The 17,623-nt window shown below is 41.6% G+C and overlaps 1 protein-coding gene across 8 annotated transcripts in view; it reads left to right on the forward strand.

The window, feature by feature from the left end:
- The first annotated feature begins 855 nt into the window (after positions 1-855).
- LOC133346460 (integrator complex subunit 14-like) overlaps positions 856-17,623 on the forward strand; it is a 102,551-nt gene continuing 85,783 nt past the window's right edge. For 5 of the 8 annotated variants that reach the window (XM_061558035.1, XM_061558040.1, XM_061558043.1 and 2 more), the window contains exons 1-5: positions 856-977; positions 2,055-2,205; positions 8,123-8,407; positions 13,567-13,674; positions 15,172-15,330. In XM_061558035.1, the coding sequence (XP_061414019.1) occupies positions 8,180-8,407; positions 13,567-13,674; positions 15,172-15,330 (495 nt within the window). In that variant the 5' untranslated portion in view covers positions 856-977; positions 2,055-2,205; positions 8,123-8,179. The remainder of the gene's footprint in view (positions 978-2,054; positions 2,206-8,122; positions 8,408-13,566; positions 13,675-15,171; positions 15,331-17,623) is intronic. The other 3 variants (XM_061558038.1, XM_061558037.1, XM_061558036.1) reach the window with 3 other exon arrangements.

Genomic DNA, 17,623 nt, shown 5'->3' on the forward strand with positions numbered 1-17,623 from the left:
ATTTAGCCCTGCGTAGAGGTAAACATTTCAAATTATTAAAAATAAATCATATTTGATGGGTCGTGAAAGATAGAGTCAAGGTGTACGTAAAATATTAATTGAAAACTTGCAGTTTATAAATACTGCATACATTTTAACTATTATGACAACTATTTATTGCACCAAAAATTACTCTAATATGCCCTTTCAATTAGCACTCTTCTACAAAGTTGGTCTGTTGTTTTGAATTAACTTTTTGTTCGATACAAACTATGGCAAATACTTTTGCATGCATTCATCTTTGCATTAAATCACATGCATTAATGCTTCCTTGCATGCATTCAGAATTGCGTTCATTCAGTCACGTAATTCATTCCTCTGAAATTATTTAAGTTATTTACAATTGTATGCATTCAATCGTTACGTTCATTCACATCCTCGCATTTATTCACTCATGAAAATTCACCCATCATTGCATTCTTCCGTATTCGCTGTCATTCAATTATGACGTTCATTAATGCACCCTTACATGAATTCGTCCTGGCATGCATGCGTTCATCCTTGCATTCATTCAATTCATCAACACATCCATAATTGCATTGCCCCTGACATTCTTTAATTCAATTATGACGTTCATTAAATGCACCCTTGCATTAATGCACCCTTGCATGCATTCGCCCACGCATTCGTTCAACCAAACCAGGCTGCTCATTCATTCGTCCTTGCATTCATTCCGTCTTGCGCTCACGCAAACACAACGCATGCAAAATCTATCCGTTCATCTGTGCCATTGACCCAAAAAAAAGAGCCACGGGGGGGGTGGATGCTCGTGTAGCGGCGCTGTCGAGCCCAGACACGCCGAGCTCTTCCGGGGCACGCGGAGCCAGGCAGACCGGCCAGGCTGCGAGCCTCCCCGTCGATTCGCACCCCCCCCCCCTCGACCAGCTGCTGCTGGTGCCATGCTGGGCCCGCTTGTGACCTCGAGGCGGTGACACAAAGTGAGAGAGCGGGTTGTGAGCTCAGCGGTCCACAGCCCTGCGTGACTGACAGCTGATCTGCTGCTGCTGCCCGCTGTGCCAGGCTCGCGTGCCTTGCTGCCTGCTGGTGTGGATGTCGCTGCAGGCTGCTGCTGATGATGCTGCTGCTGATGCTGATGACGACTGCCGATCGTGCAATTGCACCGCTCCTCGCTCCCCGTGCATTGATGATAATGATGATAATGTTGTTGTTGTTTGCACGATGCCGTGAGCCGGTGTTGTTGCCGTTTCTTATCGGAGCACATGTTGATGCTATTCTTCGGTCGGCTGTCGGACCGAGGTGCTGTGGTTGCTGTTGTCCATGTTACGGAGCGAGATGATTTTTTTTTTGCTGCTGTGGGTCCGTTATTTGTTGCTATGATTTCCGCGCTGTTGCAGCCGCTAAAGTGCGAGAATAAATCGTGCTCGCTCAACATTGGGCCGTGGTATGGATGTCCAAGCTCCCGCCACGGGAATGTACAGTTTCCACATGCGACTTGGAACCCTCAGTGGCAATGCTCGTGCGATGTGCGTACACGTGCAGTGCCGTTACAGGTTTGGTCTGAATGTGGATGATTCACGTCGATGTTGCTTGTCCGCCTTGTCCTTTCGACTTAAAACTTTCGTGACTGCAGGAATTCATATTCTATGGCTCTTGCGGTAAAGTCACGTAGGTAGAAAATAAAATAAAAATAATATTTAATAAAAATAATATTTTATAACAAATATTATTTTACTTTTTCGGTAAAGTCACGGAGATAAAAAATAATATTTAATAACAAATAGTATTTTTCTTTTTCGGTAAAGTCACGTAGGTAGAAAATAAAAACAAAATAATAAAATATTATAATTACAAATATAAAAAAATGTTCTATCTACGTGACTTGTTGTTGCTGTTGCGGACTCTTGTTTAGGACAAAGTGGTCCTCCTACTTGTTGGGGCTGCTGCTGTTATTGACTTTTGCTCCGCCCTTACTGCTAATGTTGTAAACATTGATGTTGCATGCGGCTGTTCATGTTGTTGTAAATGCCCCTCATTGCTGACGGTTCATTGTGCAGTCCGCGAGTGCTATTGCTGTTTGCTGTTGCACCTGCGGCCCGTGGTGTCTTGAGAAGCCAGCAGTGGAGTTGCAAGCTCCCGTCGTGGTAACGTGGACTTTCCTCACCCACGGCCAGTGAGGCGCGCAATGGAAATGCGACGGCATTAGACGTGAGCACTGCCCGAGATGCATTTTGCGGACAGATTTGCTCATATCGGGTGACCAACACAAAATACTGTAATCGATAGCGTCACAAGAGAATCTAAGGAACACAATCGATAAGGGGCCGTCCATAAATGACGTCACGCGATTTTGGACGATTTTTGACCCCCCCCCCCTCGTCACACGGGGTCACAAAAAGTCAGACCCCCCCCCCTCAAATATGACGTCACAAAGCTCTGCCCCCCCCCCCCAAAACCATATTTCCATTTTGAAAATATAACATGCTTCAAATCGCTTTAAACTATAATGTGGCGCTGCACTCTTATGTTGTAGGAGGTTATTAAAAAGTTTATTTAATTAAGTAGAACGTGTTGTCTATATTTATTTAAAGTTGCCCATTTTGATGTGACGTCACATTTCTCAACCCCCCCTCCCCTCGTCACACATCGTCACAAATGTCTAAAACGTTATAGGCAGTCAACATTGGTTCTTTTTTTACAACTATATTTGCACTACACATGTTTATCGTGACTTGCTTTACCTTTTCTATACTTTGCACTCCTATCGGTTTGTGTATTTCTGTTGTAACTTTCTGTCTTGCCCCCTACTGGACATCTGTGAAATAGAGCTTCATAGCTCATCGGATTCCTCCAGTCTAAATGAAAATTCTGATTCTGTGAATGCACAAACACCCGGCATACGAACGTGGAATTGACATCAATGACTTGTGAACCCGTTGGGAACGTGCACTGCTCCATGCTCAGTTTAGCAGAGGGACACTTCGATTTGTGCCTTGTTGTCGATAATGTTGCTGTTTTGCATGATTGCTGGCATTGTTGCTTGTACTGCTGTTGTTGCTTTTTGTTCTTACTCTTGCTCTTGGGGTGTTCCCATTATCTTTGGCAATTTGAATTGACCTGAAAAAAAATCGTGTGATCCCTCAATGGATGTCTCCCATTATCCAAAGTTGTTCACGGTTAAGAGGGGTGACTCAGAAGCGGTGGTAAATTATCTTCATATTCGCATTTATCTAAAGTACAAGCGAGACCTGGAAATAGTCTCCTGCAAGTACTGATTATATTTACCCTCTAATTGGGATACAAATTTCTTGCAACATCGCCACCTACTGGATTACCTCCTCGCGTACAAATATTGGCCACTGTGTTTCATTTCTGAAGAGTTGCCCTCTGCAGCCCGACGAACGCCGCGTGACCTCATTTCAGCCTGTCAGAGTGCGGCGTGAACAGCATGTAAAGGAACGTGAATGTTGCGAGGATGCAAATTCCAAAATCCAACTTTTTTTCCATTTCCAATTATTCTCGGACATAGTAGTAGGGTTTTACCCTTTAAACTGGTACAAAACTGACACCTTTATACAAGGCATCATGTTTGCAATGACCGCAACACAAGTAGTCAAAATACAAACAAAAGAAACAACTCTGATAATGGTAATGATATGCACTGTCCTTGAAGTTGATGACGCCAAAAGGTCTTTTGGCGTCATCTGGTCCAACACCAATGGACACTAGGCTCTAAGGAAAGCTGTCTCGGGTGTGGACCAATCAACTTCAAGGACAGTGCATATCATTACCATTATCAGAGTTGTTTCTTTTTGTTTGTATTTTGACTGCTTGTGTTGCGGTTATTGCAAACATGATGCCTTGTATGAAGGTGTCAGTTTTGTACCAGTTTAAAGGGTAAAACCCTACTACTATATTTTGCCACTGGTAAAGGAGGTCTCGGTGTATTCTAGAACATGTTTATTGCAGCGACATGGATGTAAATATTATACATGTTGTACTGGCAAACAACCATTCGCATTAATGTAAACAGTTAAAGGATCAATCTTGACTTAAAGCTTTCGTGACTGCAGGAATTCATATTCTTAAAGTCACGTAGATAGGTTGAAGGAAAATAACCAAAGACATTTTCTTTGAACCTATCTACGTGACTTTACCGAAAGACCCCAAAAATATTGTTAAAGGATAACCCCTATATACAAGCAATTCACCGTTTATTGTCTAAAAAAGCTGTATGCATGCCACCAAAGCACGTCTAGGTTATAAGTAATTAAAGCTTAACATGACACAAATATATGTATTGTATATAACAATACATTGATTACTAGAGATGTAGAAAAGCATTGATCAATTACTTAAAATACAATCTAATGCTCGATGGTAACCTGTTGGAATAAATAATGATTATTAAACATTAATATATATCGTTATCTAACTAGTTCATGCAATGCCTACAACTACTAGAGGTGCTACATTGCACCGCGGTGTTAAAACAATTAATTCTTGAATCGAATTGTGACCCCGAGTTTGCTACAAATGATCGAATTACGAGGTGGGAGCGAATTTTTGCATGTCTCTTATTTATCACACGTAACATGTACCAGGTTACGAACATCCTGCTATACACATATAATGTTATATTACTACACATGCACACTGTGGTAATGGTGACCAAAATCAGGTTATGAGCATATTTTGTCTTCGTTTTGTCAGTGAGTGGGGCTTTGGCTGCAATTAAAATGATTTCTGTAAAGTTGTACTATCTCACTTCTGCTTAAACCACTTGCAGGTCTCCTTGGTCAGTTGCAGCATTTGCATTTGAGCCGATCGTTGGTGTGATTGGCAAGGGCTGTAAATCCCTGTCGATGATAGCTAAATGAAGGCACGATTGCAGAAACACACACACGCCCTTTAATTTCCATCTCTGGTTCGAACTCTCTTCATCTGCCCCGGTGAAGGCTTAACGTGATTGTTCGACATGCGAGCACATTACGCAATTCTGTGGGCAGGTTGCGGCGAGGCCACCGGGTGATCCCCTTTAGGTTTAAGCTCTTTGCAGGGCAGATTGCGGCTCATCCAGTGCATGTTTTGTTTCGTGGAAATGACGGCGATTGACCCATGTTGATCAATTTTTTTCTTTGTACATAATCTCTCACGCCACGGGAAGCCATGGAAGGTCCTGGTGAAAATCATTGTCGGCTTTTTTTTGCTTTCGTGGATTTTCCTTTTTTCTGCCCAGTGACCAATTTCTCTGCTTTCCGACGAGGATGCAAATCGGGGCCGAGAGGCACACTGCATGGATATGGAGTTGGCATGCATCGCCTGTCGATTGACACTCACTGCGATGCTCTCCCAAGCCTGCCTGCTACATTATCTGACATCAATCCCTCACTTATGTAGTGCAGTAAAACTCCTCTTATCCGCCGTCATGTGGAGGGAGCTCTTGTCAGAACAGATTGGCACGCATATCTGTGAAGGCAACTGCATATAAACGAGGATAATTTGTTGAATTTACCCCTGGCATAGGTTTCCGTGGTCGTGCCGTCTCCCTCTCCGATGTTGGCAGGTTGTACCGCATGTGTTAGGGGTGATGTCTGACGTTTCGCTCGCTCCACATGCTGGGAGCGTGCCCAGAAACTGAACTGAACAGCTTCAATTTTTCGATTTAAAGATTTCGTGACTGCAGGGATTCATCTCCTTGGTTATTTCGGTAAAGTCACGTAGAAGGGAAATAATAAACTAATAACAATAAAACATAATAAAATACAATTCTCACGACGTTTCGGCCACAACGCAAGCAGCCGCCCTCAGGTGAAAAACAGGGCTGTCGGAAATACAGCATCAGACCTTTTCTTCACCTGAGGACGGCTGCTTGCGTTGTGGTCGAAACGTCGTGATAATTTTTATTTTATTATGTTTTATTTTTATTATTTTAATATTTCCCTTCTACGTGACTCTACCGAAAGAACCAAGAAGATGAACAGCTTCACTTTTTTCCCTCGATTGTAGAAATCGAACACCAAAAGGGTGCAACCGATAAATACATCAGAGACATATATGTATATATGGTATAGCATGTATATGATTAATATTATGCACAAATACAAATTGGTTGATTAATAGAAAGGACACATGCTGATTCAACATTCAGTCCTTTGCGTGTGTATGGGCCTTACGTTGTATGGTGGTTGCCCGTGCTATGTACATATACTGCACTTTAATAACTGATGAATAAAAAAATAATAGCCTCGTTTAATGTCACACAAAGAATATTGACTCTTCCTTCGGCTGACTGGTTCCAGCAACTAATGCGATTTATTAATAACAATACAAACCTTTTCTTATTTTATTAAGTTTGACAAGTTTACTGAAGCATCAAATTCATCGCTCAAAGAGGAGTAATGAACAGGCTATAATCTACAGTTTTATGTTTTGTACAATTACAGTCGAACAAAATGCTTCAGAACAGACACATTTCTACTCAAAATACGTACGCACCACAATGGCGTGCATGCAACTCACTGGAAGGGCTGGGGGTATTTGGCGGATATCTGAAAAGGTCAAATATATGAACAGCTCTAGAAAATGACAGGTACACCGGGGTGCACAAATAGGTCACCGGACAAAAATAGAACGCAGAATTCTTTCACCATTGGAAAACGCCTTAGTGTACTCTACCAGTTAGCAAATGCACGCGACATTAAGAATACGTTATTGTGCGTGAAAAAATAGGAATTGTGAGAATTTATGGAAGTTGATACTTACACTGTGCACAAATACTACACTGGGTGTGGGCGTTTACACTATGAGACCTCCTTTACCAGTGGCAAAATATAGTAGTAGGTTTTTACCCTTTCAACTGGTACAAACACTGACACCTTCATACAAGGGATCATGTTTGCAATAACCACAACACAAGCAGTCAAATGCAAACAAAAAGAAACAACTCTGATAATGATATGCACTATCATTATTAAATTAAATTATAATGATATGCACTATCATTATCAGAGTTGTTTCTTTTTGTTTGCATTTTGACTGCTTGTGTTGTGGTTATTGCAAACATGATCCCGTGTATAAAGGTGTCAGTTTTTGTACCAGTTGAAAGGGTAAAAACCTATAACTAGGTGTGGGTGGTTAGTCACTCAGGACTGTCATTGAATTTTTTTTTTTATATGTCACGCTTACTCCACATTTTGGTTTTCCCGCTATAGTATGGCGTGGTCGGATTGCCGATGGGCTGTATTTGGACACCAACATGTCGAGCAGCAGCATGCCATGAAATGCCCGTTGTTCGAAATTACAGTGAAGAGAGTACAGTGGCTACCGTCTGGCGTCTTTGTCTTATTTGTTATTTGCACACCAAGCTACGGCTGCAGAGTTTGGCGGTGGTACATGTTGTTTACGTCGTTTATTGTGAACATTCGGTCACACCATTGGAACCTCATTTGCCAGTAAAAAATATGATAATTGGTTTTTTACCCTTCCATCTGGCAACAAAACTGACACCTTTTGGCGTCATCTGGTCCAACCCATGAGAGACTAGGCTCTAAGGAAAGCTGTCTCGGGTGTGGACCAATCAACTTCCAGGACAGTGCATATATTATCGTAGTTATGTTTTTTGTTTGCATTATGACTGCAGGTATTGTGGTCTATGCAAACATGACTCCTTGTAAAAAAAGGTGTCAGTTTTGTTGCCAGATGGAAGGGTAAAAAACCAATTATCTATTCGGTCACAGTTCCTATGACCACTGTTTCATTGCTTTTATGGCTTTATTTTGGTGATTTTCGAAAAGTTTTTGGTTTGGTCATGTTTGTTTGTTGTAGTACAGAGTTAGACTGATGAGCTTAATCTAAGTTGGCTTGTGGTTGTTGTTGTTGTTTGACTTGCATCCCACTGGGATTTTTGCACACAGTGTTGGTGTATGGTACTTTTTCTGCAATATTTTGCTGTCTTTTCTTGGATTTTCTGTTTGCACATAGTCACTTTAAGATGTTTTCTTGTTCATGTTTTTGTTTTTTGTTTGTTGCGGTTGCACCCGATTCAAGAGCCGAATGGCTCACAGGGCTATACCTAATCAATGAACTTGAACTTGTTTTAACCACCGCTGTCGTCCCATCACAGCCGGGCGCGACCACACGTTGAGCTGAGCGAGCTGACCGCCGGCGTGCGGGGGACACCATGCCCACGGCCATCCTCCTCGACTGCTCGCTCTCCATGGCCTGCCCGGTGCCCGGGGTGGCGGAGGGAGCCGAGGAGCCGACACGGAGGCAGCTGGCCACCGCCGCCCTGTCGGCCCTCTTCCAGCACGTGCAGGCTCTCTACCGCCTCGAGTTCACGGCCCTGCTCGCCTTCTCGTCACGCTGGCAGCTGGTGGTGCCCTTCACGCGCGACTACAACGCCCTGCAGGTAAAGGTTTAGATGCGTGCGTCGCACCCGCCCTGCCGCCGCCGCCGCCGCTGCTGCTGCTGCTGCGGCCAAACGGCACGGTGCGTTAGGGGCATCCATTTATTTTCTTGGTTCTTTCGGTAAAGTCATGTACAAGGGAAGTAATAAAATATAATACAATAATTATGTTTTATTTTTATTATATTATTATATTATACTATTGTATTATATTATTTAAATTTATTATATTATTTTATTATATTATTTTTTGTATTATTTTATTATGTTTTATTTATTTTTATTATTTTATTACTTCCCTTCTACGTGACTTTACCGAAAGAACCAAGCTTTAAATCGAATTCATCCATTTATTGTGAAAATTCCGTCAGTTCCTATGATCACTGTTTCATTGGTTTCATGGCTTTATTTTGGTGACTTCGAAAAGTGTATTGGTTTAGCCATGTTTGTTTGTTGTAGTACAGAGTTAGACTGATGGCCTTAATCTAAGTTGTCTTGTGGTTGTTGTTGTTGTTTGACTTGCACCCCACTGGGATTTTTGCACACTGCGTTGGTGTACGGTGTTTTTTTCTGCAATATTTTCCTGTCTTTTCTTGGATTTTCTGTTTGCAATCAGTCACATATTCACTTTAAGATGTTTTTTTGTTCATGTTTTTGTTTTTTGTTTGTTGCGGTTGCACCCGATTCAAGAGCCGAAAGGCTCACAGGGCTATACTTAATAAATGAACTCGAACTTAATTGCCACTAGACAGCCATCATCAACGTTGGCGGGACGCACCACTTCCAATAGTTTAGTCGACACGGTTTCGCGGCTGTGCCGTAGAGCTCTCCGATTTCGTCCTGAGGTTGCGCTACATGTCGTTCGGCACAACGTCCGACGTTTCGCTCCACCTGCTGGAAGCTTATTTGGGAAGTGTCATGCTGTGATTAATTACCTGCGTTACCTCCTCCCGTATGGGTACAAGAGGGGTTTGAATAGTGTTGTTTACATTGCTGCAATTTGTTGATGTTTACATAATTTTATTTCGTACGGTACATATTTTAATAGCTGTGGTTAGGAAAGCTTTTACATTTAGAAGACGAATCTCAAGAGGTTTCTACAAAATGAATTAAACAAAATGTATTGATAAGGCATGAATTATTGTCTCTAACATGTACCAAATTATTTACTCAACAACACTTTTCAGAATTATTTGTATTGTTAAGTTCAGCATTTTATTTCAAAAGCTCTGATATCTCCACATTGGAAGAGATATTTGTGCGTGCCAGTTGTTTGCATTGGGAATTAAAGTGGGAGATTCTGTACGCATGTTAACTGGTACCCATGGATACCTGGATCTGTCAGGTTCCTTAAGAAAGTCCCATGTCCAGGATTGTAATGTAAGGTGTTTTTAGGTCACTGAACAGTAAGGCATAACTCTGGTGACCGATATAAGATCCACAATCATCGTATATTGATGATCACAGTTATTTTTTTCTTAAACATTCTATTTGCTAACAAAATATCTATCGGATACAAAACGCCTATAATGATCGAAGTTGTAAATACATGGCTACTATCAATTAAATGAGTGCTCTGCATGAGGGTATTTTTCTTGAAGAATTATGTCATGGGAAACATAAGGCCATAATTTTTGTAGTCGAATTCTAGTGATGATGTATTGTGTAACTGACTGCATGTGTGATGTAAGTGTTATAGATTGTCAAGTTGTCATGATTTTAATGACTTGTAGCTGACTACAGGTGAATAAACTGCGGTTGCACTTTCTAGTGATCTTCATTTGTATTGTACGTACAGCAAACCACAAATAAGACAATACTAGTGCAAAAATACAGTGACAAAGTTGTGGGAATCTGATGTCACAATAAATTATTATTGTTGTATTGTGAAAAATTATACAGCGGCAACCCTCGGTGTAATAATGTATTGATTCTTCAGCTCACATGAGGTGCATAGAATACTGTTTTTGAGAATAAATATTTTCAATTTGTAATATATTTAATGTGCTGTGCTCACGCGACCCTTGCAGCCACTAGAATTTTCTATGTTCGCAATGTAAAACAAAAATGTATTTTTTTATTATTATTGAATCGCGACCCTGGGTAATGACAATTGAATCGCCAGGGGGAGGTGGTGAATTGCTCCACCCATGCGAAATGGTTTACAGTTTCGATTGTTTCTCCAACCCCATAACGTCTACCTTCACCCCCAAAATCAACTACGTGACGTCCAGCCCACCAGTGTGATTGTTGCAATTAGTTTTGTTTGCGGTACACAGAGTGCAATCGTTTTAAACCCAATGGGGAGGCTAATGTCCCTTTCCAAGAACAAAAAAAATCATCAGGACCTCATGTGTCATATGGCCTGCGTACAGCAGCATAATGAGACACTCCACCCATTGATGTGATGGCGCAGGGAAAGTAATTTACTGGCAGGAGATGAAATTGGGAACAGCTGTCCTCGAAAGTTGCACTCGATAATCCATTTCACATCTTGTTCCTGGGGTCATGGAAGATTACTTACATGGGGAATGCAAGGGGGGACATGCCACCTTCGAATAGGCATGCTTCTTTCCAGCTCAGCCGCTTCTTATTATCTACGAATTGTGGAGTGAATTTGTGTGAATTTAGTCGGATTTTTTAAAATCACTTTTGTCATGGTCTTAGTCTCGTCGATGGTAACCTGTAGAATTTTTATATTTTTGGTTCTTTCGGTAAAGTCACGTAGAAGGGAGAGGCCAGGCTTCCATATTTCTTTCGCCACCACAAAATACCAAACATTGCCACTTATCGTTGAAGCTACGGCATAAGAGATGGATGCGTTGTCATGGTAATTGATATTCTGTGTTTGTCCAAAACGTGGTGTTGCAGGTTGTGAAAATACCCTAACGTTACCCTTGCCTAAAGTACTTGCTGATGTCTTTCAAATAAATTACTGGGTCATTATGGGCTAAATAAGCTGCACAATTGGGTTGATGTGGCCTTCCAAATCTTTCCCTGAGCCTGATTGGTTCTGCAGCAAATCCACGTAATGACCCATGTTCATGTGCAGTAGCAATCTTGTTTGGGTTTTAGATCATCGTGGTTACTTCTTTGTGTTGCGTGTTAATTGTTTCTTGGGTAATCATAAACAATGTTCGTCTCGTTCAATTGGCTGTGTGAGTCTGTGCACAGGTTATGAAGAAACAGATATTTACTTAAGCACAAACACATTACATCCGCTTGCATTTTCACATCCCGTTGTATTTCACGTAATGTTTTTCATCATATTTTGAACCTTTCTTTATCTGCAAGAACGAAAGCAATTTGTCCAATTGTATCAACCAAGTGCAGTGTGAGGTTGGATGAAACAACTGCTGCAGCAATTTGGCCTCTGTAACAACGGGGTTCTGCCTTCCTTATCACGCTTGCAATTGCAGTGTTTTGTTTATATCTGTTCATACCTGTCCATCTATGCGGCTGTGTGTCCGTGTGTCTTCCTGGGAGTGGGGAGCGGCAGTGCAGCGGTCCGCGCAGTGCGCTACGAACCCTGCGCCCGAGTTTTGAGCCCACTCACGATCAACACGAGCGACAGTTATTTGAGCCGGTCCTGGGCCTTTCTTAGGTCCAACCCACGTGAGACTAGGCTCTAAGGAAAGCTGTCTCGGGTGTGGACCAATCAACTTCAAGGACAGTGCACATTATCAAAATTATGTCTTTTGTTTGTATTATGACTGCAGGTATTGCGGTCTATGCAAACATGACTCCTTGTAAAAAGGTGTCAGTTTTGTTGCCAGATAGAAGGGTAAAAAACCAATTATCAACCACAATACTTGTGGTCAGAATGCAAACAAAAGAAACATACTCTGATAATATATGCATTGTCCTTGAAACTGATTGGTCCACACCAGAGACAGCTTTCTTTTGAGCCTCGACGCAAGTGGTGTTAGACCAGAGGACGCCAAACGGCGTACATCACAAAGGCAATGCACTATCAGAGTAATGAGAGCTCGGGGTGAGCAGCTACATCATGGGCCCTCCTTTGCCAGTACCAAAATATGAGAATGGGGTTTTCCCCTTTTATCTGTACGCCTTTTGGCGTCCTCTGGTCGAACACTGTTTGAGACGAGGCTCAAAAGAAAGCTGTCTCTGGTGTGGACCAATCAGTTTCAAAGACAATGCATATATTATCAGAGTATGTTTTTTGTTTGCATTTTGACCACAAATATTGTGGTTAATGCAGACATCATTCCTTGTTAAAGGTTTCAGTTTGGTGTTTTAACAACTTAACACCTGTTTTGTTGCCAGATAAAAGTGGAAAAACCTATTCTCATAATACTCTCTTGTGAAATTAAACAGACTATATAACAAATTAGTCTCAGGTCTATTTAATTATGATCTGTTGAGGCATATTTCTGCCTGAATTGTTTAAAAAACTGTTTAGCCGTGCAAATTCATGCCTAATACACCATACATGTAGCATTGCTCCTGGTGATGTGATGGTTGTTGATTTATGCATTATTATATTCTAAATAAGCTCGTTAGTATGTATGCCCTTCGTGTCATGCCAAAAGGGCTGATTGCACAACTGAGCTCAAAGAAAGTTATTTGATTAATTCTTCAGAGTCATGGAGTTCTTAATTATTTTAAGTTTTTCTTTTAACTGGTCAGCACTCTTTATAAAAAATAATATTATAGTGAAAAATAATAACAGAAAAGCTTCAATGCTTTTCCTGCCACAAGTGCCATCACGTGACGTCAATTTGACAATACCTGACCACCTTTTGCCTTAATTATTCCAATATAAAAACGTTTACATATAAAGTATTGTTCTAATGCTGGAACTTAATGTTCAAAATAAAAACATCATTTTTTATATCAAAATTAATCAAACGATTGCATCTAGTATATAAACAAGGTGGATAAAATGTGAGACGTTTAAATCGAAAATATGTTTTTTATAACAATTAAAATTAAAAAATGTGAAAATTCTCAATAAAGTCCGAAAACGGGCCTTGATTCCATCAGTGACTGCTAAATCCGAAGCTCATCCTTGCTCATCCTTACTGCAAAGTCTACCTACGCGATGAGATAGCAATAACCATCCTACCGACAAGGCAGCCACCCTGTGAATGGCGAGGCGCGTGATCAAGCGCTGCGACGAAGCGGCTGTTGCGTTGCAGGAGGGCCTGGCGAGCCTGGAGGAGCGTGACAAGACGTGCCTCGAGGAGGCCTTGGCAGGACTGAGCCGCGTCGTGTTGGAGGAGTGGGGAGTCGGGACCCCCTGCCAGGTACAGTGCACCGAGAGGTGAAACCGCTGCTAATTCTAGATTTGAAGCTTTCGTGACTGCAAGGATTCATATTCTTAGGTTTTTTCGGTAAAGTCACGTAGGTAAAACATTAAAATTAATACAAGTAAAATAAAATAATATAATAAAATATATTATTTTATTTTACTTTGATTAATTTTATATTATTTTATTTTACTTTTATTAATTTTAATGTTTTACCTACGTGACTTTACCGAAAAAACCTAAGAATATGAAACCGCTGCTACTTTTCGCGTTGGATTTTGTGGTTGTGCTGCAAGGACTCCCCGTTGTGTGTTTTTCGGGTTCCACCGCGTGATCTTACCTGGGATGTTGTGCTAGATTTTTGCTTCGCGCGGCTGGGAGTATTTGAGGGATGAAGGAAGAACTGGCAAAGCTTCGAGCGCTTTGAGTGAAATGTCAAACAACGTGCAGTACAACCTTGTAAACGCATGAGAGAGAAAGCCCCCTGCTGTTGATGAGAGTCTTTAAAGTGAACTTTTAGTGATCAGCATTGAACAAAGCTTGTTAGGAGCATACATTCTTAAATTCAGGGTATGTGCATCGAGATACGTGTTTAAGAATCGATGTTTGAGGTGTGTGTGTGTGTGTTGTATGTAATGGGTTTATGTCGGCTGAGCAGAAATTCACTACACTGATGTTCACAGCCCACTGTTGAGAGAGATTTTATTATCTCGTAAATCTCAACGTTGCGCTGAATTACGACATTTCAATAGTTCGCCAAGATGATGACTGGTTTCACACTGCTTCTCGGTCATAATTTTGACTCCTTTCTCAGAAGAAAAAAAAATCAGAAATGTTTCCCTGATATAGTCATTAAAATATGAATGTAGTAAACCAGTCAATGAATCAGTTTGCATGTTTAAAAACCAAAATTTGCATTTCTACATTCAGGACAATCATTCAATGAATGTGGTACACTTAATGAAAGCAGGATACTTTAATGAATACAATTAGATATTTACTATAGATATTCAGTTCAATAATGTGTGGTACATATATTTACTGAACAAAAAATCTATATCACAACAACAGCACATTGTCATAGACAATTTTTACGTTTTATTAAGACACTGAAACAAATTGTGTAAATTCACACACAGTAAAATTATATAAATAAGAACCCAACACGTTTCTGCCTTTTTGGTGATATCACACAATACATCGTCGCAAAATCGCCGACCTAAATAGCCCGAAAGAGTGGCGCAAACGGTGGGACAGATTGATGTGTGAAACAAGGGTGTTGAATAGCAGTGTCATTGGCGCACATTATCTTCTACTTTAGGAAATCAAAGCCATTCTTCTGCCCCCTGGGATAACAGCCCATCTCCACGGCTTGAGGGCCAGCTGGCAGGGCTCAGTAATCGATCGGGGCCGCTATTGTGCCGGTCCAAGTGAAATTGCTCGCCACAATCATTGTGCCTGACCGACAAGCCCCCCGCCTCGCCCTGCGCACAGGTGATCGTGGTGACGGACGGGTGCCTGGGCGTGGGCCGCGGGACCCTGCGTCACTCTCTCGCCACGCTGGGTGCCCGCACGGACGAAGAAGGCCGCTTTCCTCTGCCCTTCCCGTTCCCCGCGCGTCTCTACGTCATGTGCCTGGCCACCGTCGATGAGGTCACTCGCCTTTTTGTTGTTGTTGTTGTTCGGGTCATCCACATTTACCCCTCCGCATTTAGAGTCGACGCTCGTTTAGAGTTATTTGGCCAAAATTCATTTCAATGTTGATGAGAAACCACTATGTTGAACTATCAATCGTGGCCAGGTCGCTTCTGAAAATAAGCTATTTAGCTTCGTGGGCCTTACCTGGTAAAATTGAAATAGCGGGAATAGTTTGTTCTTTCTTGTTTTTTTAATCCACGCAATGTTATCACTGACTGTGCTCTAGACCGCGCGGCACGGGATGAATAATTGATTCGGCACTCTCTTGCTCCACCTCCACTCATGGGACTTTGAATGAGTATTCCGCAACGCAGGTCCACATTGATATCAATCATCAGTGCCTCCGTAAGCTTCAAATAAACTGAAAAACATCAGCAGGGTATTGCACTTAGTTTGATGTTGTTAGTATTTGACCGAACAAAATATTAAATATATGGAACTCTGTAATAACCATGACGAAAGAGTAAGAACAGAAATCAGAGGACAACACACAAGAGTGGTTGAAGATGCCATGCCAAATATTGGGAGCATGAAAGCAGAAAAAATTACGTTGGTCATTGAGAGAACGGAAATGGCAGCTGGAACAAATCCAGATTTAACCATAACACACGATAGGCGAAGAGTGATAAAGTAGTGACGGATTGTTATGCTGACCTATCCAGCAAGAACATGCTAATATCACAGTTGAACGATATTTCTTTAAGATGAGGAGGATGACGTTCAGGAAAGTGCACCTGCCCTGTACAATATTTAAAACAAAGAAAGTTCCCAGACCGGACGGAATAACTCTGGGCTTCTTCAAGGTAGCGGGCCCCGCTGTAGAATCAAAATGAGTGGACCCACAAAATGAGCCGGTGCATAGGAAGGAAGCCCAAGACCACCTCACATACCACATGCCACTGATGCTAGTTGTGGCTGGGAAATAGATTTATAGCACAGTGACCTAACCACTGTGCCACCGCTACCCTTCAGGTACAGTGTGTATACGTGTCACAATGTGGCACGCTTGTCAAGTTGACAGTTCTAACACGATATATATTCTTGGTTCTTTTGGTAAAGTCACGTAAAAGGGACGTTGCCTCGTGAAAACGTAATATTATTACGAGCGTTTCTATTCTTATGGATTCACACCTAATCTATTTTGGTCAGAGCAATTCAAATCTAAATCTACCCTTGAGAAAAATCATTTGAGGAAATTAATGTGAATCGATTATTGTGATGCTTAAAATGCTAATTGTAATACAATCCTATTAGCGTTCACTTTAATTCATCAGATCAGTGCATGTACACAATCACTGTGATGTACTAATTACCTTGATTCCATCAGTGACTGAAATTCGTCGTCCCTTTCCACCACTTAAGTACAAACGCACAACGATGTAAAACTACACTGTGATTAAAATATGGGCGCTATATATGTCAATGTAGCATTAAATAGAAATATAATTATAGGTATTATAATATGGTAACACAAAATCCTATTTTGTAACAAATAAATCAGGCACGCTTTATCTTAAATGCAAAGGCAAAATCAAATAGAAATGCTTTAAACTTTTGCTACGTGGTGCAGTGGATATTGCACCGCGCCCTAAACCTGTTGACCCAATTAAGTACGGTACGACAGAAGCTACGTACAAACGTACCAGTTTCTAAAACTAGTGAATTTTCTCCTGTTTTTCCCCCTCAATTATAATTTGAATTATCCACGGGTTGGCCTCGCTGGCTAACAATAATCGTTGTAATAAGTCACTACCCTTTGTCAATTCACTGCTGGATGAAGGACCTCCCATGCTCAGTGAGTCATCGAGGTTGTTTTCACCATACTTCACCAACTCACACCGGTCAGTGTGAGTTGGTGAAGGGGCAGGGGGTGGGGTTAGGGTGGGGGCAGCAGGAAGTTCAAAGTTCATGTATTAGGTAGAGCCCTGTGAGCCATTCGGCTCTTGAATCGGGTGCAACCGCAACAAACAAAAAAACATGAACAAGAAAACATCTTAAAGTGACTATGTGCAAACAGAAAATCCAAGAAAAGACAGCAAAATATTGCAGAAAAATCACCGTACACCAACCCTGTGCAAATATCCCACTGGGATGCAAGTCAAAGGAATGTTTCGCATGTACCCTGAGAAAAGTTGGAGTACCCACACTTTACCCCACCACACGCGCCACATGCCGAGCAACTCACTGTGGCGTGTACACATTTCGACTGATGGATTCACGGGGGACAAAGGGGATGAGAGAAGCTTGC

This window comes from Lethenteron reissneri, chromosome 24 (genome assembly GCF_015708825.2).
Source record: "Lethenteron reissneri isolate LAM-NWPU_2019-01 chromosome 24, ASM1570882v1, whole genome shotgun sequence".
NCBI lineage: Eukaryota > Metazoa > Chordata > Hyperoartia > Petromyzontiformes > Petromyzontidae > Lethenteron > Lethenteron reissneri.